The sequence below is a fragment of the Dasypus novemcinctus genome, chromosome 7 (genome assembly GCF_030445035.2).
Source record: "Dasypus novemcinctus isolate mDasNov1 chromosome 7, mDasNov1.1.hap2, whole genome shotgun sequence".
In the NCBI taxonomy this organism is placed as follows: Eukaryota; Metazoa; Chordata; class Mammalia; order Cingulata; family Dasypodidae; genus Dasypus; species Dasypus novemcinctus.
Window position 1 is genome coordinate 44657395 of NC_080679.1, and position 26572 is coordinate 44683966.

General features: G+C 41.7%; 1 protein-coding gene across 3 annotated transcripts in view; it reads right to left on the bottom strand.

Annotated features, from left to right (window-relative positions):
- Positions 1-26572, bottom strand: part of LOC101442318 (aldehyde oxidase 2) — a 73760-nt gene that overhangs the window by 3031 nt on the left and 44157 nt on the right. For 2 of the 3 annotated variants that reach the window (XM_023588904.3, XM_058300401.2), the window contains exons 27-35: positions 24851-24946; positions 22798-22926; positions 20601-20675; positions 19790-19842; positions 17556-17670; positions 14012-14077; positions 13712-13900; positions 12599-12766; positions 3271-6731 (exon numbers count right to left, since the gene is read on the bottom strand). In XM_023588904.3, coding sequence (XP_023444672.2) covers positions 6648-6731; positions 12599-12766; positions 13712-13900; positions 14012-14077; positions 17556-17670; positions 19790-19842; positions 20601-20675; positions 22798-22926; positions 24851-24946 — 975 coding nt within the window. In that variant the 3' untranslated portion in view covers positions 3271-6647. Of the gene's footprint in view, positions 1-221; positions 298-3270; positions 6732-12598; positions 12767-13711; positions 13901-14011; positions 14078-17555; positions 17671-19789; positions 19843-20600; positions 20676-22797; positions 22927-24850; positions 24947-26572 lie in introns of those variants that run through there. The other variant, XM_071216202.1, reaches the window with a different exon arrangement.

The window sequence follows — 26572 nt, forward strand, 5'->3', positions numbered from 1 at the left end:
GCTATGTTGGCTAGAACTGATCTTGTGTCAGTTTTGTCATGTTTAGTGTTAAAGGATTAAAATGTTGGATAAGGTATATTGATTTAAAAATGAAACTTGATTAAAACATTTGTGAAACTCTATAGAGCAACTCCATAGAACATAGTTTGAAAATCACTGGACTAGCTGATGTTTTTTTTATTCCCTTTTTAAGTAATCATGTGTTAGTTTATGGATCTTACCTTTTAGGAAATGACAATAGTGTTATGCTATAGGTATAGACCATGGTTTAAATGTCTTAGGATCATCTCTTGGGATCTAAGAAAGAAAGGAAAATTATATACTTAATACCATAATATATTTGCAATAGTTCACCAGAAATATTATATCAAATCTGTAGCTTTTCAAAAATAATTCTCAGAGGAGAAGGCAGAATTTTCTTGGTCCTTAGAGAATGGAACTGCATTATTCCTTTCAAATGACAACTCTGAAGACAGTGGGTGGATGTGATCTCTGTCAAGCTTAATGTTGCTAAGTAAGAGGGCATTGGGATTAGTTACCTAACTTCTTTGCTCTCCAGATATAAGTCTCACAGAGAATGATTTACCTTATGAAAATATTTGGTGGAGGGGGAAGGAAAGGGGAGCGTGATTAGGTGGGGAGGTCTTGTTTGCTTTAGACTCTGTAGACACTGCCTCTTCAGCGATAAGAGACCAGCCCTGTCTACTCCTTTAACCAAATAATTGGCATGGCAATGGTCTCTTGCTAGTTAAATCCCAGGCTATTTTCACTGCCCAAGAATTTGGCTTATTTACTCTTCTTCCTTGTGGTCCTCAATGACTGTCCCCTCTACCGGGAATTTTCCTTATTAGCTTTGGCCGCAAAGCAAAATACACATTTCTCCCTTCCCCTGTGGTCATGTTTTTGTTTCTTTTCAGGGACTGACTTTTAGTTACAAAGGTACAAAAACAAGCTTTTCACAAATTATGGAAAGTTACAGTGATTTGGAAAAGCTTTTTTTCTTCCTAATATTATTTATTCCATAAAAATATAAAGAATACCAAAAGATGACAAGAAATTCATCCATATCCTGCCTCTCAGGATATCTTAAGTTCTTTTTTCTACTGAAATGTAAGTGGAAACAAGGTTTGCCCTTCCCTTATTCTCTTCTTTTTCTTTTTACGTATCAGCACTTTTAATGTGTCCATCAAATTATAGTAAACAAACAACTATAAACCAGATATAGTCACTCTATTTTCATTAACAGCACAACTGTATTACAGAAAACCATCAAGCGTGGGTCTCCCATTGCTTCTCTTTGTGATGGATCGTTAAGAATATCTTCAGATCTAATACTCATTACCCCTCAAAATATCTATTGAAAGTTTTGAGCTTGGAAGAAATGGAAGCTGCAGAGCCTGCTGCACTGCCTTGAATTCCCATGTAACTTTAGTGGAGCTAACAGACCTGGATGTTTCTCAGGGTGGAAAAGTTCATTTGATCTTGACTGAGCTGGAAATTCTTTTCTGATCATTCAAGATGACAGGCAAAAGTTCATTTTTCACACAAGGAAAACCTTTCTGAAGAAGATCTTGACTTTCAAAGGGGCCTCTTGTTGGAAGTTCAGTAACTAGAATGCTGTCCTTTAGCTGAGATTCACGTCCTCTGGTGTTCTTCTTCAGCTGGCTGTTCACCCTTTATTCTCTTCTTAACTGCTCCTATGAGAGTTGCTTGTCTGTCATTAGAATGAGCCTCTTCCTCCAGGGCTGGGCTGGATGTTAGATAGAGCTCCTCCATTTAGACTGAGGTAGATTCAGGTTGACTTTTCTGCTAAAGGTTTTACGGCCTGTTAGTCTCTTCCAAAACCCATTTCCTGTTCTTTTCACTAGACCTGGACTCCTGGGGTGTTCTTCCGCTTTGTGACCTAGATCTATCCTCACTGTCTTGCCAGCCGGGTCTTCTTGGGTCTCACCTACTCCCTAGCCCCTTGCATGAGGACACAACTTGGCATTTTTGGTTTCAAAGATTCCAGCCCTGGGACTTAAGCAGCTCCGCATTTATTTTTTATTTTTGGATTTATTTATTTATTTATTTTCTCTCCCCTTCCCCACCTCCCCTCAATTGTCCGCTCTCTGTGTCCATTTACTGTGTGTTCTTCTGTGTCTGCTTGTATTCTTGTCAGTGGCACCAGCAATCGTGTCTCTTTTTGTTGCATCATCTTGTTGCATTGACTCTCCGTGTGTGTGGTGCCACCCTGGGCAGGCTGCACTTTTTTTGCTCGTGAGGCTCTTTGTATGGGGCACACTCCTTGCATGTGGGGCTCCCTATGCAGGGGGCACCCCTGCGTGCCACAGCACTCCTTGTGCGCATCAGCACTGCACATGGGCCTGCTCACCACACAGGTCAGGAGGCCCTGGGTTTGAATCCTGGACCTCCCATGTGGTAGGCAGATGCCCTATCCATTGAGCCAAATCCGCTTCCCTTCATTGAGTTTTTGTGATCTCCTTCCCTCCTTTCTTCTACCCACTACCTTCTTCTGTGCTGCCATCTTCTCCCCACTTCCTCGCTCTTTCTTCCTGGTTGTGGTTTTAAAAAAATTTTTTTTTAGAAAAATTTTTAAGGAGGTACTGGGGATTGAACCCTGGGCCTCATACATGGGAAGCAGGTGCTCATCCACTTGATCTACATCCACTCCCACTGGTTGGTTCTTGATAGCTATGATCAAGACAATATATTCACTAGCTCTCTGTCAAGACCTATTCTACTTATAGTTCAAGCTCAGCTTCTGAGATAATATCTGAACTGAGTCTCATTGGTCATCTTCATCATCATCATCATCATCATCAATATATACTAGCACTTGTTACATGTGAAGACTGCTAAATACCTTATTTGTGTTATTTTATTCAATTCTCACAACAACTCTGCAAATTGACTAGGATTTCTCTCTCCATTCCAACCCTCGTTTTATGGATGAGGAAACTGAGTGATCTGAGAAGTTAAATACATCATCAAGGCAGCGGACTTGGCCCAGTGGTTAGGGTGTCCATCTACCACATGGGAGGTCCACGGTTCAGACCCCGGGCCTCCTTGACCCACGTGGAGCTGGCCCATGCACAGTGCTGATGTGCGCAAGGAGTGCCCTGCCACGCAGGGGTGTCCCCGGCATAGGGGAGCCCCATGTGCAAGGAGTGCGCCCCATAAGGAGAGTCGCCCAGCGCGAAAGAAAGTGCAGCCTGCCCAGGAATGGCGCCGCACACACGGAGAGCTGACACAACAAGATGACGCAACTAAAAAAGAAACACGGATTCCCCTGCCGCTGACAACAATGGAAGCAGACAAAGAAGAGGCAGCAAAAAGACACAGAGAACAGACAGCCGGGGTGGGGGGATGGGGGGAAGGGGAGAGAAATAAATAAATAAATCTTAAAAAAAAATCATCAAAGGTAGAGTTGGGACTCACATCCTGGTGCTTCTGACTCCAGGCCTGTCTATTAACTATTAACCACTAAACTGAAATAGCTTATGGTAACTCCTTTCCATGATTGAATAAGATGGCTGTCTTTTTCCTGTGTCACATTCTACATCTCTTATTTCCTCCAACTTTGCCCTCTTCACTTTCAGGAATTCTCCCTACCTCTCCCTTTCCCCTGCTTCTCCCATCTGCAAGAGTGACTTTATAGAATGACCACTGTATGAAGTGTCACCAAACATCGCAAGGAGCAGACTCAGTTCAGTTCCTGAACCCTGGGACAATCACATTCAATATGGAACCAGTTTCAAAGGCCATTTGAGTGCCAGGAAAACCTGTCCAGTTCAGCATGAGAGGCAGGGAGAAGAAAATTGTGGTAAAGAATGAGTCTGCTCCTGAGTGTATGTGTGCATGTGTGCATATGTGCATGTGTACGTGTGCATGCTTCATGGGGCCAGGACTTTTGGTTCAGCATTCTAAGGAAGGCACAATGGGAGACTCCACTCTGGGTAGTCTGCCCTGAGTCATGCAGTCTGCTCCTGCTTTCCATCTCATGTAACCCACATGACTGAGGAGCATTGGTGCTGGTCTAAGGCCCTCCCAATTATCTATGGCTTAGATTTCAGCTGAGTTGGCTGGAGACTGCATGTTTCCACATGTGGGGGTAAGTTCCTGAACCATATGAAATAGAGTGCAGTTTTGTAGGACGGGCAGTATATCTCCCCCAGCTCAGAGAAATCCAGGACTGTGTATAGGATACTGGGTTGAACATGCTTCATCTTGAGGGACTAGTATGTGGAGGTGACCCAGAGGAGGGTAGTGGAGGTAAACCAGGTGGCCCACAGTGCATGAAATGTTCACATGGCTCTTCTCTTCAACCTGACAAGAAAGGCTTCCGTTGCTGAGCTCATCAGAGGGCATGGTTAATGCTGCCTACTCTCACGAGCCTGGGCATCTAGAAATGTGAGAAACGCAGGGAGGGGTAATGAGACACGGGGATGATGATAGTGGTAGTGAGGTAGAGGGAGGAGAGTGGGGAAAGAGACTACTAGGGTTTGCAGAATGGGGAAGGCAAAGACCTTTGGAAACGAGGCCCTCCCCAGTTATATAGAATAGCAGGGGCAGGACAGGTATGGCCATTTGGAATTTGGTACTGGTCTACAAATAAAAGGGTTGTTTTTCTAAGTTAGTTAAAACAGAGACCTCAGCCTAACACATGATAGCCTTGTGGTTGCAAGGATTCCTCAAAAGTCAGCATTATAAAGGCTGCCCTTGCAAAATGTGGGGTGAACTTCAGCCTTTTTACAAACTTGTTTCTAAGTTTGGTTGCCAGATTTTAGCTTCCAGGAGATGGAAATCAAATCTGCTAATTCCCTTTACATAATTCCCAGTTACTTTAACAAAAAAAATTTTTCCCCTGATGGTGATAAAAAGATAACAATGGTTTCATACCTGTCCTACTGCCAAATTCTCCAAGGCAGTATTTTTCTGATTTTTATGGCCTTGGATGAACACTTTAGGCCTGGTCGGGTCTGGCTGAGCTGGGCTGCCCTGCTGGGCTCAGAGAAACCATCATCTGCAATACTCTTCTCACCAGGAAACAACCCCCTACACCAAGGAAGGGCCTATGCCCCAAACAGCCAACAACTCTGAGAGCAAGTTAACCAAAGCCAAATAATGCAAAAAATTCTGATATAGTAAATACTTGTTCCAATGTTAGAACATTTTATAACAAAAATGCCCTAGCCTTCTTACCAACGCTTGCTGCTAAAGCTAATTTATCCATGAATATGAGGCTGCTGGTTGTAAGAGTAACTGTTTGTTCCAGACTTAGCAGGTCAACTTGATTTAATGTGGAAACACCTTTTAAACCTTTTGGGAGAGGCATATTTTGAAGAACATGAACGGTTTTGGATGTTTGGTGGAGGCCTTAAGTATAATATTTACAGAGTGATTCAAATTTACACAGTATTTTTAAATGCATTATTGTAATAAATTCCAAAGGGAAATTACTGAGTGTTATATTATAATTTCTGTTTAAGAAATAGATGTAGACAGGGTGCTATTTACTTTATGGCTGTAAGGAGGTTTTTAAAGAGGAAGTTTTGGACTTTCTGACACCCTTGTGCTACTACACAGACCTTCTGACCCCATGGCCTACGCACTTATCAGAGCGCATTGTGTTTTGACAACAATATTCAAAGGCCATATACGGTTAGTATTTATGTGTCTCACTTTTGTTTTTATGTTTTTAAGTATAGTACAGCATTGTATGCTGGTGGGAATCATGTATTTCCATTTAAAAATCATGTTGTAGTCTGATCAGATATACTTAAAATTGTAAATTCTGATATGGGCTCAGGTTTATTAGTTCCAAGATGCTTTACGGAGATTGGTCTGTATGAGATACCAGCCTGTCAGATCTCCAGGAGGTGTGCTGTGGTGCCTAAGGTGATCAATGAATCATTTCTAAAGATCTGAAGATGAAGACCTGGAACTTGAGAGAAGCTAGGTGCTGAGTGGAGGAAGGGTAATCCAGGTTTTACTCTGCTGATGTGAAGATAAGTGGTGCGGCCACAGATTTCTAATTCTTTTATTTCTCTGCAAGGAGAATAATTGTAGCCTTTTAGTTACAAGTTTTTCCTACCGAAGAGGCAGGATCAGAGAGTTAAGGAAAAGGTCCATTTTGAGGTCTCCTTAGTCCCAAGCTACCTTGAATCCTTTGAAACTGCCTTGGGGCCTTTGCACTAGCTATTCTTTGCCTGGAACATACTATCACAGGCTTTATGCTTGTTCCTCAGCTCAAGTGTGAGCACCCAAAGAAAAATTCTCTAACCAATTATCTAAAAATGGCAATCTAGCCATATTCTAGTCCCCTACTCTTCTTTATTTTGCTTCACAGTATTCATTACCACCTGAAATTATACTGTATTTATTTACTTATTTATTTTCTGGCTTCACCAATAGAAAGTAAGCTCCATGTTCACAGAGATTATCTGTCTCATTAACTATTTCTTCAGTTTCCCTGCAGTACATGGCACATGGAAGATGCTCAATAAATGTGCTAGAGGAAAGAATGAATGATAGTTACCAATGCTGGGGCCACACTTGTGAACCCTTAGAGTTTAAGAGAGGTTAAGGCTAAGTTAGAAAAGTTCTGTTCTGTTGACGCACAGGGACAACCCAGTCTGAAGCACTTACAATTTGCAGTAATTATTTTTCTGTTGGACTGTAAACTTTTTGAGAGCAGGGAACTGTAACTCTTTTCCTGGTGCCCTAAACTTTGCAGAAAGGAAAATATATAATTAATTTATTGAATTTGATTAAAATGTGAAAGATGAGTACAGGGTAACTAGGTGAGGAAAAGAAAGATGGTTCCAAGCAGAAGCAACAGCATGGTAGAGGTCCTGTGACAGTAGTGAGCAATTGCTGGATTTGAAGAATAGAAAGAAGGCAAATGTGGCTGAGCTGGGGAGAAGGCGAGGTGGGGTACCATGTGAGATTGGAGAGGTGGGAGAGGCAGGCTTGCTGCTTTGTAGGCAGCGTAGAGCAAGATAAGAAGTTTTTATCTTTATCTTGAGAACAATGGGAACCTTTCCCCTCTGTGTGTGTGTGTGTGTGTGTGTGTGTGTGCGCGCGCGCGCGCGCGCGCGTGCTGAAGTAGTCAGATTTGGCACACCACAAATATCTGCCTGTAGTGGGTGTAGGAGACCAGCTTGGAGGCTGCTCTGACTCAGCTAGGGAGATGATACAAAGTAGCTACTACTAAAAGTAACTTACTAGAAAGTAAGTTCCATGAAGAGCTCATTCATTCATTGCTATATCCCCAGCACCTAGAATGATGTTTGGCATATATTGGATGCTCAAAATTTGTTTGTTGAATGACTGAATAACTTAGTGATTAGAAATGGAGGAAATGGACTGTGGAAGTGATTGTTAGGGGGTAGAATATAAGAGCATGGTGAAGGACTGGGTACTGAGTAGGAGAGAAATGGTAGGATGACTCCTAGGTCTCTGGTTTGTGATGCGACATGGATGGAGGGAGTACTGCCACTCCCTGTGAGAGGAAATAGTAGAAGAATCTATATTTTGCATTTTTTGGTCTTTGTTACATTGAGTCAGGACTACCTCCTCTCCGCTTTACCTGGCAGGGCCCACTAAGGATGGCTTCTGATTATGCTGTTTCTGTTGGTGTACAGCTGAGGCCAGAACAGATTAAGTTCTGAATCACTAAGGATTTGGAGAGGACTACCGTGGTAGATTGACTTGCGTACCCCAGTTTGGACATGTTCTTGGCTTGGCCCACATTCTGGTAGGTGTGGACCTACTGTAAATAAGATCTGAAGACTTTACTTCAGTTAAGGTGTGGCCCCACTGAATGAGGCTGGGCTTTAATCCAGATAACCCGAGTCCATTGTAGGCAGAGTGAAAGTCGGATGGAGAGAAGCCAGGAGCGGCGCCATGTGCACTGCCAAGTGACAGAAAGCCAAGGACCAAGGGTCACGGGCATCTAGCTCCAGAACACCAGTTTTCAGGGACAAAAGTTCACCTTGCTGATGCTTTCGTTTTGTACTTTGCTTAGCCTCAAAACCGTGAGCCAATAAGTCCTGTTGTTTAAGCCAACTCACTGTATGGTATTTGTTTTAGCAGGTAGAAAACTAAAACACCTATATTCTCATTGTTTCAAATATATGTGAGTTCAGGTGAATGACTAGCAATATTGCGAGTCAGGATAAGTATGACGGATAGATGGTCACTCAACATGGTCTAAGTATGATAATAAGGGGCTTATTATTATGAAGTTAAACATTCTGCCCCTTGTTCTCCCCTGAAATTTATTCCAGTGGCTATAAGTAAAGATCATGATTTTGTGTGATAAATGAATTTGACCAGATATTTTCTTTTTGGGTTTAAGCAAAAAGAGTGGTGTTTCATGGATGTTTCCCAATCCAGGTTCCCTGTGAATGAAGGCCCAACAGGATCACACCCAATTATACTGTGCAAATCTTTTCAAACATTTATATCAGAGTTATCCCAGTTTCATAAAATGGGTATATAAATGAAATCCATTATATATATATTAATATATATGACAAAAAAGATGGCTGGAAGTATATATAAATATATATACCCAAATGGTTATTTCTGGTTGGTAAGATTATGGCTGATTTTAACTTTCATCTTTTCAACATTTTCTGATTTTTCCATAATGGACATGTGCTATTTTTATAAAGACAAACACCATGCATGTTATTAAAATAAGGTTTAGTCCTGAATGATATTGCAGGGACAGATGCAGGACATTATATATCCTGCCGTAACCCACTGAACTGACTGGGAGAGAGTGTAAACTACAATGTAAACTATAATCCGTGCTGTGCAGCAGTGCTCCAAAATGTAGTCATCAAATGCAATGAATGTGCTACACTGACGAAAGAGGTTGGTGATGTGGGAGGAGTAGGGGGGAAGGGGGTATACAGGAACCTCTTTTATTTTTTTAATGTTAAAAACAACGACAACAATGGAGAAAGAGCAAAACAATGCCTGAGGGACCTTCTTTTGGGGACCACAGACCAGGACAGTGCACCATTAGGGATACTTACCAGGAAATTCCAATTCACAACTGTACACGTGTAAGACATGGGTATGGTAAAGATGGCATGTGCACCATCTAATTTTGTGCATTAGTTCAGAGATCAGTGTGATGAAGGAAGAGATCTGTAGATTTTTGCATGTAAGTGAAAATTAAACAAATGTTCATGTTAAGAGAAGAAGAAAGAGGGGGAACTCTTAGATTGTACATATAGTAACAATATAAATTTTTGGAAACTCCATCAAATTATACTACAAAAACAGTGAACCCTAAGATAAACCATAGATTTTAATTAATAGTGCAATTATAAAAATGTAGTATCATCAAATGTAATAAATGGCCCACACCAATGCAAGGTGTTGGTGGTGAGGTGGTATATAGGATCTTGTATTTTATGCATGATTGTTCTGTAAACCCACAACTTCTCTAATAAAGAAAAAAGTGGAAGAAAAGGCTTAAAATATCAAATATAGGTTATAACATTAGGGATATTAAGAGACCATGTAACCATTTATGAGTGTATTAGTTTCTTGCAGCTCCTATAACAAACTACCATAAACTTGGTTGCTTAAAACCATAGAAATTGATTTTCTCACAGTTCTGGAGGCCAGAAATCTGAAATTAAGGAGTTGGCGGTCCACCTCCCTCCTAAGGCTCCAGGGGAGCATCTCCTCCTTGCCTCCTCCAGCTCCTGGTGGCTCCTGGCGTCCCTCGGCTATGACTGCATCATTCCAGCCTGTGTGGTCGCCTTGCCTCCTCTTCTCCTGTCTGTGTTCTCCCTGTGTGTCTGCCTCTAAACAGCCTCTGCCTCTCATAAGGATTTACGTTATTGCACTTGGGGCCCACTGGGACAAGCCAGGATAAATGTCTCCTCTTGAGATCCTTACCTTATCTCCCTCTTGCTGTGAAAGGTAATATTTACCCCGTTGCCGCATACGATAATAATCACAGGTTCTGGGGATTAGGACATGGAAATATCTTTTTGGGTCCCACCATTCAGCCCACCACAATGAGTATTTTAGAAAATGTAAGAGTACTCTCATGTTGACTATGAGTATTTGATTTAAGGTGTACAAATTAGTAGGTGATATATATGCATGTGGCATATATAACTTCGCTTTTTCTCACCCAACCCTTCCAGTCACAGCAACATTCCATTCCTAAACATGTAAAAGGCAAACCTTGGAAACTGGCTGTGAACTCGTGACTGATCAGAAATCTTGTACCACTGCATTCTGTAAAAAGTCACGCTTCCCCTCATGTACCTTCCCTATCTGCATGTAGACATGCACTGTAAAAGACTCCTTGTTTTGCAGCAAGTGTGGATGATCAAGCTTGGAACAGTTCTCTCTCCTCCCATTGTCGAGAATGAGGAACTGGTATAAGCCCCCTAATAAATGCTTATTTGCTTGCCAGGCTAAGCTTGTCTGAGTAGTTATTTGGTCTGATGTATCCCTCTCAGTTGGGCAGGAAGCTGACGTTTTACACAGCTCCCCGCTATACTTAGAACAGTCCATGAAGGAGCATTAAATTACTCTGATCAAGGAATCCTTACACTTGGAAGAGCATATGTTCTCATCAAATGGGTCAGGTAGGAAGGAGACTGAGTCCCGAACAGTGAAGGAAATCGAAGTGATTTATGCTTTACCTTTGCACATGACAGAGTTACTTCACCCAACAATTGGGCTACTGAAAATGACTTGAGGGAAGAGAATGGAGCTCAAGTGGTTGAGCGCCTGCCTCCCACATACCAGGTCCCGGGTTCGATCCCTAGTACCTCCTAAAAACAAGCAAGCAAATGAACAAAAAAATCCAACTCTTTTTGTAGAGTGATGTAGCTCAGTGGTTGAGTACCTGCTTCCCATGTACAAGGTCCTGGGTTTAATTCCCAGTACCTCCTAAAAAAAAAAAATAAGACTTGAAATCTTTGGAAGGCAACTGGATTATTAAAAAGGACTTGAAATCTTGTAAATGGAGGAATTTATTTATTATTTGTAATGAATTATATAATAAACTATATATAATCAGTTATTAATTATAGAATAATAAAAATAACATTATTACAGGAGCCAGGCCATTTGAAGACTGAAACTGTTAAACCTGGGCAAGAAAGGGCATTTGAAGTATCTTTTTGTTTTGCTGAGTTTTGAGTTCCCTAATATGCCCCACAGTTACCATTCCATAGTCACTAGCACTGTCAGGAAAGCACAGTACATGACCCTCCAGGCTAAACTCAGCTCAGAAAAGGAATCCCTGGAGTCAAGAGGCAGTGGTTGTTCCCTGGCCTGTCCACTGAGGAGGGGACTGGCCAGAGGCAGGTCAGTGGCAATCACTGCTGTGGACAGTAGAATCAACTAGTGGCAGCCAGAGGGGCAGAACTACCAATGGCGGAAAATGACAGGGTGATTGCTATAATTGGAGTACAAGAAATATTGTTGAGTCAAATTTGGAGATGCAAAGAGGAATGGATTGAATAGGGGAAGAAAACTAGCAATATTCCTATATCCTACGTCACATCATTTTTTTACTCTATGGCTGCTGTTTTGAAGAGGCCAGTTAAATATCTGGTCTTCTTTTAATATAGATATGAAAATACAAATTTCTTTAGGAAATAAAGAATTCATTCTTTTCTAAGAGGTAATATACTATAGTGGAGCCAGATGGCCTAGGTTTGAGTTTTGCCCCTCCCCCCCTTATTGCTGTGTGACATTAGGCTAGTTACTATACCTCAGTCTCCTCAATAGGAAAGTGAGGAAAATAATAGTAGTTACCAGATAAAGTGGTGGTAATGTCTAAAATTCCTTTTTTTAATGGGGGTACTGGGCCTCATATACGGGAGGCAGGTGCTCAACCACTGAGCTACATTTGCTCCCTGAGATAATATTTCTAAATGCACAATACAGTGTCTAGTCAATTTAGCTACTCTTCTCATTTACATTAGGATACTTTTAAGAAAAGGGAAGATGAGGAGAACTCAACGACCTCTGGAATGTTGCTCATCTGTAACATCAGCAGATTGGGATTGCCTTACAGGTGCATCCGAACAGATGCTCTCCTAGTCCTCTCTGCCCCTGCCTAGGAGGCATTGTTGAGAAATGGAATGAGGTGGAAAAGCAGCAGCTGGGAATGAGAATACGTTATTTCCAAATGACAGGCAGACGTTTTGCCTTGTATGTTTGTGTGAACATGGAAAGTGACATTATCCAATACAGCTACATGACACATAGGTATTTTTGTGTGCATGTGTGTTTGTTTTGTCAGAGCGGATTAGGTAAGATAGGAAAGACTTAACAGATTTGCGAAATCAGTCATTTGACCTGTAGCAATTAGCTTTTGAAACATTAACCTACTATGGAGTTGCTGAGATGATCAAATTAAATAACAGATGTGGAAATGCTTTTTGAAAAGTTAAAATGGCTACATATATACAAAGCAGGTTTGTCAGCTTATAATTTGATTAGGTAGACACAGATGTGGTTATAAATTTATCCTAGAGGTCAAAGAAGCAGAAAATAGAAAAATCAGCTTTAAAGAAAATAACCAATAATTCCATACCATCTTTGTGAACCGGTCTGCACAGGCCATTCGAACCTGGTCTGGGGTTGCTGGGCTCCTCACGGTGAAGTCCTCCACGACGTCTCTTTCTCTGCGCGTGGCGGCCACCGCATCAGCGATGGCGAAGAACACAGATGACCCCAGGAACATCCCCGACTCCCCAAGGCCCTGCAGGAAAGCACATTTGTTTTAGAAGCTTCTACACTGAACTACAAGCTGCTGGAGGGCAGGGGCCAGGTCTTGTTTACCTTTAGAATGGTGTCTTGCTCACAATAGGTTCTTGGGAACTGTTTGTTGACTGACTTACTAACTGAATGAAGCTCGAGTACTCTTCAAAAGGTTGATTAGCTCCTGAACTTTCCAGGTCTTTAGTTCCGTTTGGGTTATATCTTTTAAAAATTTTAAATAAGAAAGCTATGTGTGTGTGTTGTGTGAAGGGAGGGTACACTAGTTAAAGAAGTACATCCCCTGTATTGAACCGGTCAACTTCATAAACAAAGAGAAAAATGCCACTGTTTTCTAAGATTTTCAGTAGCATCATGCCTTCAATCCCATTTAATATTATAGACTAAGGTTCTTCAGTGACAGTTATCCTATTACAAAGTCAAAGCTTTTTTGCTAAATATTAGAGTTTTTGGTGAAAGAGAATATTTAAAAAGCCTTGTGGTTTAGCTAAGCCCATGAATCACATTTTTTTTTAGGTACCAGGGCCGGGATTGAACCACTGAAGCCTGGCCCTTGTATATGGGAAGCTGGTGCTCAACCTGAGCCACATTGGCTCCCCTGAGTTAGCTCTGTCATTTGTTTGCTTGTTGTTTGTTTGTTTTTTTTTGTTTCTAGGAGGCACCAGGTGGGAACGAACCAGGACCTCCCATGTGGGAAGCAGGTGCTCAACTGCTTGAGACACATCTGCTCCCCCATGAGTCACATTTGACATGGGTGGGTTGTTTATCTTCTCTGAGTCCCTGTTTGCGCTAGGTGATTCATCTTTGAATTCGAGTAGTCTATGATAGTTTGGGCCTGATAACAGATAACAGTTATTGTTTATTTTGACTGCTAACTTTCATTTACCATGCCACTTGATTCATTAAATTGTATAGTCTGGGTACTTACCTTGGATGAATAGATCGTTAATGGGTTTTGTGATGGTGGCAACAAGGAGACATTGAACTCTTCTGGGACATCAGTGATGGTTGGAATTTTGTACTCATCTGGGCCCCGAGAGTACAGAACACCTTCCGGGGAATATTGCAGCTCTTCGGTGGTATAAAGGCCCATTCCCTGAATAAAGGCACCTTCAATCTGAAGGGGAACAATTTCAAGCTTGATGACATTGTATGCTCTTTAGGATGCGTTCACTTATCCCACCGTCACTATTAGGAAGGGGCCTGCACCCAACAGACCAACACCTACCTGCCCGATATCAATGGCTGGGTTTAGGCTGCAACATGCATCCATGACGATGTCCGTTCTGATTTTCTGCCAAAAATAGAAATTACCTCACCATCGAAACTTGAATTAAAAATATTATTTTAAGGTTTACTCAAATGGTCTCCCGTCATTCCAGAACTCCTCCTGGTCAACTCACACTGCATTGAATCCACCAACATTCGTGTTAGGCTGAAGCTGGTGAGGTTTCTGCCAAGCTCTTCGAATTTAGTGCTTGGCCTGAGGGCCCCAGAAGACATTGTGCATTCATGGTTCTGACTCCTCTTAAGTGACTCTAAAGTCCATGTGTGCAGCAATGAATAACTCAGTAAATAACTGAGCCTGGTTGTTGGCCCAGCATCTGATTACAACAAATCAACCTGGATTTGTTCTAATATAATTCATGAGCTAATCTGATGGAAGTCGTATTATTGCCATTTTACTGAGAAATCATATAGTAACAAAGGCAGACTGGGGATTTGCAAGATGTTGGAATGTATTAAGGGCAAATGTTGAGTCCATCTTTGGCTTGCTAAGCTACTTCCTTCTGGGAGAAGCAGCACGCTCATCTGGCCCTTCTGTTTTGGTGTCAGGCAAGCACCTGCAGGTTATTAAAGAGCCATAGAAAGCTCCTGAGAGCCTGTGGTTTGTCTCAGGAAGATCTCTGGGCTGTCCTTCTGCCCCCACGTCGGGCGCTCTGATGAACATTCCTCGTTCTTGGTTTAGGCTCATTATTTGGGCTCCTGCTCTCTATCTAGCCCTTTGGACTTGGCAATTCTCGTTTGAGTCCAACCTTGGCCTTCTGGACCTTGGGCCCAGACTTCACCCATCCTCACTCTGGAAAGGGAAGGAGATAAGCACCTCAGAGTGGGCCTTCAAACTCACTTCTATCTTGAAACCTGGCATGTTTTGTTCTAGGGGTGCTGGGAGGTGAAGAGATGGCTGCGCTTGAATACGGGATTGTAGGATGTTTTAATTCATTCAACCACGAAGAAGAGCAGCAAGAACTCCTGCCATTTAATTTCTTTGATTTCCGTTGGATTAAAAGAAGTTTTGCTTCTTCGAGGAATAAGTTATTTTAAGGGACCAAACTAAAATTTCTGAACCTTCAACTGGAACAAGGAAGCCACAGGGAAAACCAAATATTAACTTTTCTGGCACCATAAATTCTGGAAGTGCCCTATGAAGTTGGCTGGTTATATGGAGGCCTTCAGGTAGAACTTCCAGATAAAATAAGGATGTTTCAAATACTGCATGCTATATATGTATATTAGAAAATTATTTGGTGCTTATCTGGAATTCAAATTTAACTAGCCATTTTGTATTTTTATTTGCTAGATCTGGCAATACTACCCTCATGGTGGTAGGACAGAAAATTAGTGTGGTGCCTCGAATGATTTATAGGTGTGTGAGACATTGACACCTCTTTATCTTCTTATTACCACACTGTGCTGTGAAGTATCACCATTTTCCATGTGTGTCATGATGTGAGAAACATTGGGAGACACAATTTAAAAATAATTGTATTATTATGATGATTTTTAAAGATTTATTTTATTTATTTCTCTTCCCTTCCCCCCGCCCCGTTGCCTGCTCTCTGTGTCTATTCACTGTGCTCTTCTGCGTCCGCTTGCATTATCAGGCGGCACCGGGAAACTGCATCTCTTTTTTTGTTGTTGTTGCATCATCTTGCTGCATCAGCTCTCCGTATGTGCGGTGCCACTCCTGGGCAGGCCGTTTTTTTCATGCTGGGTGTCTCTCCTTGCGGGGCGCACTCCTTGTGCATGGGGCACCCCTATGCGGGGGGGCGCCCCTTTGTGGCATGGCACTCCTTGCATGCAGAGCACTGTGTGTGGGCCAGCTCACCACACGGGTCAGGAGACCCTGGGTACTGAACCCTGGACCTCCTATATGGCAGGCGGATGCTCTATCAGTTGAGCCATGTCTGCTTCCCTAATTGTATTATTTTTAAATAATACAATCTGTGATCCTAATTTCATGAGTTTACTTCTTAAAAATGGTCTAGGATGAAAATGGAGACATAATATTCATGTGTCCCAAAGATGAACCCAAGAATGAATGGGACGGCCACTGCTCTTTAGAACATCCATTCATGGCATGTCATATTCATATAATATTTAAGTGGTAGACAAGTTAACCAACAATGGAGCAATAAAAGACTTTTTGATAAGATTTATAAGCCAGTATTTGCAAACTCCTTTTTACTTGACATGAGTTCACCATTATTATTTTGGGTCAAGGTGGCTCAAGGTTGTACTGGAATAATTTGTGTAATTTGTGTATGGAATTTAAATGTCATCAGTTCATTCCTCACCACTTGCTATACTTTGAGTTACACTGTACTATATTCTAGATTTCTTAATCTCTCTGTTCCCAGATTGCTACCTGGGGGTACAGTCATGGTTTTGATGCTTTGCATTTATTCTTTATGATGCAAGTTGTTAACTTTTGGTCATGTCTCCAATAGGTAATTCCTTGGATGGTAATCGAAATAGAGAATTCAAAAGTTATTTTCACCAAAAAAAATTTTATTTCTTTAAAGGTCAGTAGTACCCTAGAGATAACTGTCTTTGGAAAAACATCAGCACATTACTATGTGCTTTTGAAATGTTTGCTCAAGGCTATTTTACTAAATTACTATTCCTTTGGATTAGATAACTTATTGTCCTTCCTTTAGGAATAGAACCTCTTTTTGTGAAACTTTGGAAAGTGATGTTTTTGCTTGGAATAGAATAAAAATTTAATATATTTTAGGCTGTCACGAGCGTTTCTTTCTTGACCAATATATTTTCTTTTAAAATGAAAATTCTGGGCATTTCCAGATCCCTGAACATCCCCATGGAATTTACTTATTGTGTAAGTATTACATAATGAAATTGGCCTACTTAACGTAGAAGTCTTTGTGTGTGTGTGTGTGTGTGTGGTACCAGGGGCTGGGGATTGTAACCTGGGAGTTCGTATGTGGGAAGCCAGCATTCAACCACTCAACCACCAAGCCAAATTGGCTCCCCTGAAGTTGGTTTTCTCTTCGTTTTGCTTGTTTTTTTAAAAGATTTATTTTATTCATTTCTCCCTACCCCCTTGTTGTTTGCATTTGCTTTGTCTGTTTGTTGCATGCTGGTCTTCTTTTTCGGAGGCACTGGAACCGAACCTAGGACCTCCCACGTGGATGGTGGCACCTAATCACTTGAGCCACCTGTGCTCCCTGCTTTATTGTTTCTCTCTTTATCTTTTCCTCCTTGTGTTTCTTGTTGCATCATCTTGTTGTGTCAGCTTGCTGTCTTGCTTGTCTTCTTCAGAGACACCAGGAACCAAACCCTCAACTTCCATGTGGTAGGTGGGAGCTCAACCGTGAGCCACATCTGCTTCCCTGTTTTTGTTTTTTTAGGAGGCACCAGGAATTGAACCTGGGAAGCAGGCACTTATCTGCTTGAGAAACATCTGCTCCCAGAACTTAATTTTTTATTGTCATTTTATGTAGACAATAGGGAAGTTATACTCAACTTACCTTATGAGCCCCAGTCAGGCAGTCAATTTCAACCTCAGAACAGGCAGCTCCATAGACGTAGTATGGGAATGGGTCTCCTTCCCCTTTCTCCCAGTCCATGAAGGCCTTGTAGCCCCTGATGGAAGAAACAAATCCCTTTAGTTTGGGAGTTGCAAACAATGTTGTTTAATTTTGAAAATTATCAGAGTTTTACAATAGCATTTTTAAAAAAGAATTATTGTATTTATTTATTGCCCCTACCTCCCCCACTTGTTGTTTTGCACTAGCTGTGTGCTCTCTGTGTCTGCTCATCTTCTCTCTAGGAGGCAGTGGGAACCAAATCTGGGACTTCGCATGTGGGAGAGAGGTGCTAACTGCTTGAGCCACTCCACTCGCTGCTTTCTTGTGTCTCTCATTGTGTTTCCTCTTTGTGTCTCCTTGCTGTGTCATCTTCTTGCATTGACTCACTGTGCCAGCCCATTGCACCAGCTTGCTGTCTTGCTCGACTTCTCCAGGAGGCACTGGGAACTGAACCCAGGACCTACCATGGGGTGGGTGGGCACCCAAATGCTTGAGCCACATCCACTTCCCCAATAGCATTTCATTTGATTGATGTGCGTTTCAACTGCCTTTTTCTCTAATTTAAACTAACGTTATCTATGCTTACAACTTAGCTAGTCACAACAACACTATCATTTGCCTCCATTTCTCATCCCCCTGAGATGGCTTCTTTGTTTGCTCATTGTTTTTGCTCACTGGTTTTGCTTGTTGTTTGCACTTGTTGCTTGCTTGTTGTTGTTGTTGTTTTGCTCATTGTCTGCTTGTTTGTTGTTGTTGTTGCTTGTTGTCTGTTCTTTTCTTTAGGAGGCACTGAGAACTGAACCTGGGACCTTCCATGTGGGAGGTGGGCACTCAACTGCTTGAGCCACATCCACTCCCTGCAGGTTTGTTTTTGCTCATTGTCTGCTCAGTGTCTTGCTTATTGTTTTTCCTCGTTGTCTGTTTGTTGTTGTTTTTGCTTGATGTCTGCTCATTATCTCTTGTTGTTTTTGTTGCTCATTGTCTGCTCATTGTTTTTTCTTGTTGTCTGCTTGTTGTTGTTGTTTTTTTGCTTGGTGCCTGCTCATTGTCTCTTGTTTTTGTTGCTTTGTCTGCTTGTTGTTTTTCTTCTCAATGTCTGTCCATTTTCTGCCTCTTTAGGAGGCATCGGGAACAGAACTTGGGACCTCCCATTGGGAGGTGGGCACTCAACTGCTTGAGCCACATCTGTTCCACTTGCCTCCATTGTAAAGAGGATGTTCCCTTTGCTGCAGTTAGGATGTCAGAGAGAAGCCAACAGACAACTTTGGCCAGGACCTCAAGGACCTCACAGTGTGTCTCTATCTTGGTGGTCTAGGTGGTCTAGGTGGTCTAGGTGGTCTTGGTGATCTAGTCTGCACGTTGAGAAACCTTAATTGAATTGTACTGGTGTTTCTAGAGGATCCCTTTAGACTGTGCTAACACAGGGACTGACATGTAATTCAGTCAACACGCTAACTTGTAATGGATGATGCACCCAGCTAGAGGGCTGGTTTGCTCTCTTCTTGGCTCAAAACTCAGGAGGTTAGAATTCATTATGTCTATGGCATTGGACTGGGCTGTTATGCCTTCTTCATCAGAATTTGCTTTTCTATTGTTTTTATTATTTGTTTCTTTGGTTTGGTGGTTTGCTTCATTAGATTGTAAAACTGATGCTATGCACATCCTGAATTGAAAAGCAGCTCTTCTTTCATGGTTTATTCAGTTAACAAGCATTTACTCAGGGCCTCCCCCTGACAGATATTGATAAATGGTGGTTGGTGATTATTGTCCTGCACATCCCTTCTGCCTCGCAAGGAGCTTCAAAACAGAAAGGTAACGTGGAAAAGGAAGGGATTTGTAAAATTGAGTTGAAAGTTGTTTCTAATGATATCTTCTTACTACTCATGCTAAATAATAGTAAAAAAAGCGTTAGATACTGGAAGACAAAGTTTTTATATTTATTTATTTTTATCTTTTTTTTTTTTTTTTTACCCAATAAGATTATACTATTATTTAATATTTCTTTGGTCATGACTCCAAGGGCTATGTGAAATTGTAGAATTTTGGGCCTGGAAGGGACACCAGCAATCACACAATACAAATTTTTTATTTTACAAATGAGGGAACTGAGACCCGAAACAACTGCATTACATCATAATTTCTCAGCTAAATCAAAACATTATTGTAATTTTTACCTGAAGTATCCAGTGGCTGAAAGACTGATTCTTTTTTCAAATGCAGCTTCTATCTGCAGAATGGACAATTTAGTAAAAATAAAAATAAATATACCATCTGATGGGTAAAAATGAAAATATTCTCTCTATAAAAATTATCTGATAAATATTCTCTATACAAAAATTTATCTGATTTCCTCATAGAAATCATCGTACTTCATCTGGCACACTATCAATTTCCTTCTGGCTGAGTTTAGAAATCTGAACTGAACAAATAAAACAGAATTTTGCTGGGCGCCTATGATTTTGGACTGCATTTCTTCATGTTAGAACTCTAGTAAGTGTGTGTCAGCGTGAGATAATTATTCTAATGAAGTAACCTGTAGGATATTATAAGGTTGGATTAAATGAGTAATTTCCCTTGAAACATTCATTAGCAACTGGGCCTTTTAGTTTCTTCCTCCCTACCTGAAACATCAACATTTTTTTGTGGCTCAGGAAAGCTCTGTCTTTTCCTCTTCTCTCATATTTGAGCAGGGCGAGTGAAGCCTTCTGAGTATTCACCATTCACTTCCCTTCCTCCTCTCTGCTTTTCCCTGGCTGTGCTCTCCACATGTTCTGGGTAGACATCATGGAGCAGCCTTCTCAAGCTTTGGTGAGCCTTGCCTTTTGCAGAAATGCACTCAGCTGGGCTCAGGCACGGGGCACGCTGCATCACTGTGCCACTTAGAACTGTCTCTCCGCCATGTGTCTGTGCACAGCGTAGCTTTCTCTCTTAGCACTGGCTTGGATCTTTCTCTCACTTATAGTAACAATTAGAGCGGAACCTTACCCAGTCTTCCCATGTAGCTTCTGGATTTTTCTTAATGATGGGCTCAAGGCGTTTCAGAAGGATCTGACAAGCATTCTTGAAGGAGTAACAAAAGAGAATCCACATTAGAAAAGAGCCTGGTGGTTAGGATTTATGTGAAAGCATCTTCATTGATAATTGATTAGGTCAACAAATGCTTATGGAGGGCCTGATACTGATACACTGGACACAGAGATAATAGCAGCACATTCCCTGCACTTGACGATGGCTTTAGAGGTTGGAGGTTTTGTTTTGTTTTTTCTTTCTGGCTCAGTTCCTGTCAAAATAAAGGCTCAGCTGAATCTCAGATTTTCCTTAGAATATTCATGTTTTTAAGTCCTCATTTTCTACATTTTTGATCCTACCTTCTTTTGTGTTTTCCAGCCATTAAATAAATAGAACAAAATGCCCCATTTTTATTCAAATTTCTGCTTTCCAATATGCTGCAATGACATGTTAGTATACCTCTAGTTCTGAACACCATTTAACTCTGTTCATCACCGACCCACCCATCCATCATTCATCCATCCATCCATCCACCCACCCACCCATCCATCCATCCACCCACCCATCCATCCATCCACCCATCCACCCATCCACCCATCCATCCACCCATCCACCCATCCATCCATCCATCCATCCATCCATCCACCTACCCACCCATCCACCCATCCACCCACCCATCCATCCATCCACCCATCCATCCATCCATTCATCCATCCATCCATCCATCCATCCATCCATCCATCCACCCACCCATCCATCCATGCATCCATCCACCCATCCATCCATCCATCCATCCATCCATCCATCCATCCATCCATCCATCCATCCACCCATCCATCCATCCATCCATCCATCCATCCATCCACCCACCCATCCACCCATCCACCCACCCACCCATCCATCCATCCACCCATCCATCCATCCACCCATCCATCCATCCATCCATCCATCCATCCATCCATCCATCCATCCATCATTAAATTACTGCAGTGAAGGCCTTGGCTTTGGGTGTGACATGAGGACATAATGAAATTTTCTTTATAATAACCCAGATCCACGAAGTTTCTCATCTTGAAACAGAAACATCAAACTCAGTACCCTGGAAGATGGATTAAGCCTCAGTTTGGGCTGACAACTACTATACACACTGAGCTGTCCCTCCTAAGAGTAGATCTCATAAATTTGAAGTTTCCCACACATTTGTGCTGAACAAAAAGAGTCTCTGCTTTCTCATCTCTAAGAGATGTCCCTACAAAGCTAAGACAGATTTGAAAGTGGCATTCTTGATGGCATAAGTGCAGTGTTCCGGGAGTGGGGAAAAAAACGCCTCCTCACATCGTCCCAAATGAAAAAGTGAACAGTTTGTAACAGAAACATTACAAATAGATATTTCTTCCAAAACAAAATCATATATACAAATTAAGGAATATGAAATCAAGTTCTATTCTGAGATATTGAAAATTCAGCAGTTTTTAAAAAAACATTAATTAGAAAATAAGTGCCAAAAAATTATGAGCATTCTGGTAGAACTCTTCTGAAGGCAACACTTTAAAATTGCACCATGTCAACCTGCGCATCTCCCTGCAAGACCTTGTCTGTGCCAGGGGAAACTTGCACAGCTCTGCATTGCTTGGTACCCAATTTTATTCTCTCTATACTTATGCTGGGCAGAGGCTTCCATCTGTCGACCAAAATCCATTCTCCCCTTCTTTCACAGTAGCTGAGCCTATGGTTTCCCAGTGTTCTTCATCTCCCAAACTCCCTTGCAGTTAGATGTGGTCTGAATGGGTTCTGCTAATGATTATGAGCAGAAGTGACTTGCATCACTGCCAGGGCTGGCCCAGCATCTTCCATGTATGCTCCTCCTTACTCTCCATTTCTGGCTCACTGGGAGATGATGCTTAGGGCCACCTGGAAAGGCACATGTTGATGATGGCTGGATTCTTCAGTGACTGAATACTCCCTCTCGACTTTGTTATGTGTTCTGCTGTGTTTGAGCAGAACATCATATTCTGGGTCGGTCTGTCACCTCGGTTCAGCCTAGTCCAGACAGTTTGGTTATCCTATGGTACCTATGTTGAGCTCTGCAGCCAGCTGCCTGTGCTCACAACCTGTGAGGAGACACCAGAGATGCGGACAAGGTGCAAGGGGAGAGACAGACGGGCGGGATCACCTGCACGGCTCTGCCATTGACGTCCGACCCGATGGATGCTGCCGTAGCAATTGTGTTCGGCACCGTTGCTGTGCTTGTTTCACAGATGTGCATATAAGACATGGGTATTTTTAATTCACGGCTGGCCACCTATGAGAAAGGTAAATATTTTCAAATCCAGCCAGGTCTGCCCTGAAGATTTGAGTCATTATTTTTCTTAATGAAAAAATTATTTTTCTAGCTATATCCATGATGTAAAGTCTGAAATAATGTGTTTTATAAACATCAAAACCACTTTTCAGCAGGGTTTCATGCTGATTTTTTTTTTTTTTTAACATTTTCTGTGTAGTATTCCACGGTGTTTCTTTCTTTCAGATTCTAATAGTGCATTTGGAATATTAAGAATATTCTATTTTCTAAAGTTTACATGTGTAGGTAGTAGGCCAGATTGAGACTTTTGGATTTATTTGTGACAGTGGTGGGAGAAAGGGAGCAAGCTAGAGAGAAGAAGAGAGATATTAGATTGATTGATTGACTCAGGCTTTGGTCTGAAATCTGTTGATATCAGTATCAGATGAACCTAGAACAACCCTTTTGTGCTCTCATCTCCATCTTAGCTTTAGCTTCTTCCCTCTTTTCTTCTATTTGTTTCACTTGCTTATACTCTTCTAGTGTTTGGTGTTCTTTTTTTTTCTCTTCCTTCCAGTTTCATAGAAGACATATATAGGAATTAAGATCTTTAATGAAGAAGAAATAAAATGGAAAGAAATGAACTGGGCAGAAGGAAGGACAAGGAAAACTATTATTCTGTCTTTTATTTTTTGCAAAAATATATTCTCTGAAGATGTCTGCTGGATGGGCTTTTTCCTGTTCCCAAATGGTGATCTTCAGACTAATTTCAATCAATAATTAGGTTTTCCCAGAAAGATGCAAAATGAAAGAGAATTTGAGAGAGAGAGAGAGAGAGAGAGAGAGAGAGAGAGAGAGAGAGAGAGAGCAGCTTTATTAGTTCTTAGGGATGGAAATTCAAAGAGAATGTGTTGGTTCACATAACTGGAAAAATAGATGGACCTAGCACCAGGTATTTCTGTATCTAGGAGCCTTATTGTCTCATTAGGGTTCTCACATAAGCTTTTCTCCCTGTGTTGGCTGTTATTTCCAATAGGAGACAGGCATCATCCACGGCACAGGGGACTCGTCCGCTGGCAACCCTGGCCACAGTAAAGCAGCTAAACAACCATGGAGAAAGGTAGTTCCTTTTTTCCAGCATGTACTTATCAGTCCCAGGAAAGGACCTAGAATGGCCTTGCTGGAGTCTTATGCCGTATCCCTGGCCCAATTCCTGCTACCTGAAAAGCCTGATTAACCAGACCTTAGGCCTATATCTGTGGCAGGTTTGTGGACAGTGAAGGGGATGGACTTCAGAGATATGAGATTTGAGGATTCCTTCAGAACAATGTGCAATGTGCAATATTCCAAAGGAGCTAAAGGCTGATATTAAAAGTAAAAATGTGTATTATGGAATCTATTAAATTTGCCATAAAATTAAATTTATTCAATTTAAGTGATTATTCTCCCTCTCACCCCTGAGATTATATTCCTTCTAGGGTTTTTCTTTGTGTTTGTATGTTTTAAAATACTCTTTAAAAATTAGGAGGGTGATAGTTGATGAAATACTTGTCCCTACTTATCAAAATAAAACATCAGCAACCTAATATTGCCCAAAATGTAAAAAAACTATACATATACTGGTCTCAAAATAGGAAGGCTGAGACACTCCTCTAGTTCAGTCTGCAGGGAGCATCTACCACAGTGCTTCCTGGGCCCTTTAGCTTCAATAATAATAACTTCCATCCATAAATTCTGGCCAACCTCTGGGAATATTTGCACATGATGGGATTTCTACCACCTCGGTCATTCTACCTGATTTAAAAGAAGATTTTAATGAAATAGTCAAGATCCTAGGGTTTGAAGACAGAGAATAGTCGTGTACCCTAAATGATGAGTCACAAATGTCAATCATGGCAACAGCGTATAGTGGGATTAACGATTTAGTTTTATTTATTGGTCTTACCTGAAGCATTTTGGTGTGAATACCTTGCCCCAGTTCATTGCCTCCATGTGTGACCAATACGGACCCGTCTGTGTAGATATGAACGAGAGCTGCTGCCTGTGAAACAATGTGGGAACATATGGCTCACTGCAAGGTGGCATTCCATAAAACTCAACTTAAAAATCGAGGCAGTGAAATACCAGTCTCATGGGGATGGGGGTGAAGGTCAGAGAGGCATGCTTTCTTGGTAGGATTCCAAAACTTAGTTCTGTTTTGTGCAAAAGGCACTTGCACGCAGTGAACCATGTGGTGGAAGATGGACTGTGTTAACAGAATATAAGAATGTTCTCTCATGAACTATAACAAACATACAATACTAATATATGGTGTTAATAATAGAGGGTATGGAAAAATATAAAATGTATCCTATAGACCATGGTTAGTGGTAATAGTCTAATGATGTTCTTTCATAATCTGTAACAAATATTCCTTAACAATGCAAGGTGGTGGAACGGTGTTGCCTGGGAATTCTGTACATTACATGTGATTGTTTTATAAGTTTACAACTTTTCTAATAAAAAATATAGGTATTAAAAAGTCACTTGTAAAGGACACACCTGCTTAGGAACCTGGTTTTAGTAGGAGCCTCTTTAGATAACCTTTGGTATTGAATATTGGTTCTATTTTGAAAGCCACTCCCCTGATTGTCTTCTGCTTACTCCTAAGCTAGTTAATTAACATTTTAAAGTGCTTGCCTGTACTATGTGCCAATTCTCTGCTGAGTTCTGCGGAAATAAGGAGGAATAAGATGTAGTGCTTTCTCAGGTAGCTCATAATGTAGTGGGGAGACAGGCTGGAAATCAAGGCATTGCAGCGCCCAGTGATTGGTGAGATAATACATGTGGCACAAGGGGCCCTGGGAGAGCCCAGAGGACAGATCTAACACCTTCTGCGGAGCTCAGAGAGGTGTTCTGGGAGGTGACTTTTGATTGGAATCATGAAATAGGGAAGGTTTGCCAGCGGGCAAGGTGAGCAAAGACTTAACATTGCCTGTAAGGGAAAGTCTGGCTTCTTACTACAATTGATGGAGCCTTTTGAGATTTGCTTCTGTCCCCTTTTCCGCTCCGTGCCTGCCACTGCCTGCCTTTCCTCTGAGTCCTGTCTCATTGTTGCCCCTTTCCCCTGGGGCCCTTGCTCTTCTTCCTTCCTGGCCTGTTCCTTCTCCTGTTCTTTACATGTCTGCCCAGTGTTCAGACCTACACCCCACTTGTAAAACATCCCTGAATGCTTCTCATCCAGGGAAGGATCAGTTGCCGCCTTCTCTGTGCATCCTCTTATGGGGGTACCAGGCTCTTTGAGAGTCACACTGAGGAAGGACACCTCACCTGGTCTTTTCCATCTTTGTGGAATATAGGAGAGTTAGAGCAGGTCTGAATCACAGCTAAATAAATGTCTGCTAAACTGAACGAATGAATGGGAAGGTTGAATTTTTCCTCCCAGGAAGAGGAGGAATTAAAAATTCAGCCTGTTTGGGTCTGGGGATGCCTGGAGGCCCAGGGACAGCTTGCAGGAGCTCTGAGAACCTCCAGGCTTGTAAGTGCTAATGATAGTATTTATGCATTGCGGGCCTTTTGACTCCCTCTGAGAACAGTGCTACTTACACCCAGTTTAGAGAGGAGGTGTTCCAGCTGGCTCATGAGTCACCAGCTGACCTGGAAGAACACGTGTCAATCCCTAGCCAGG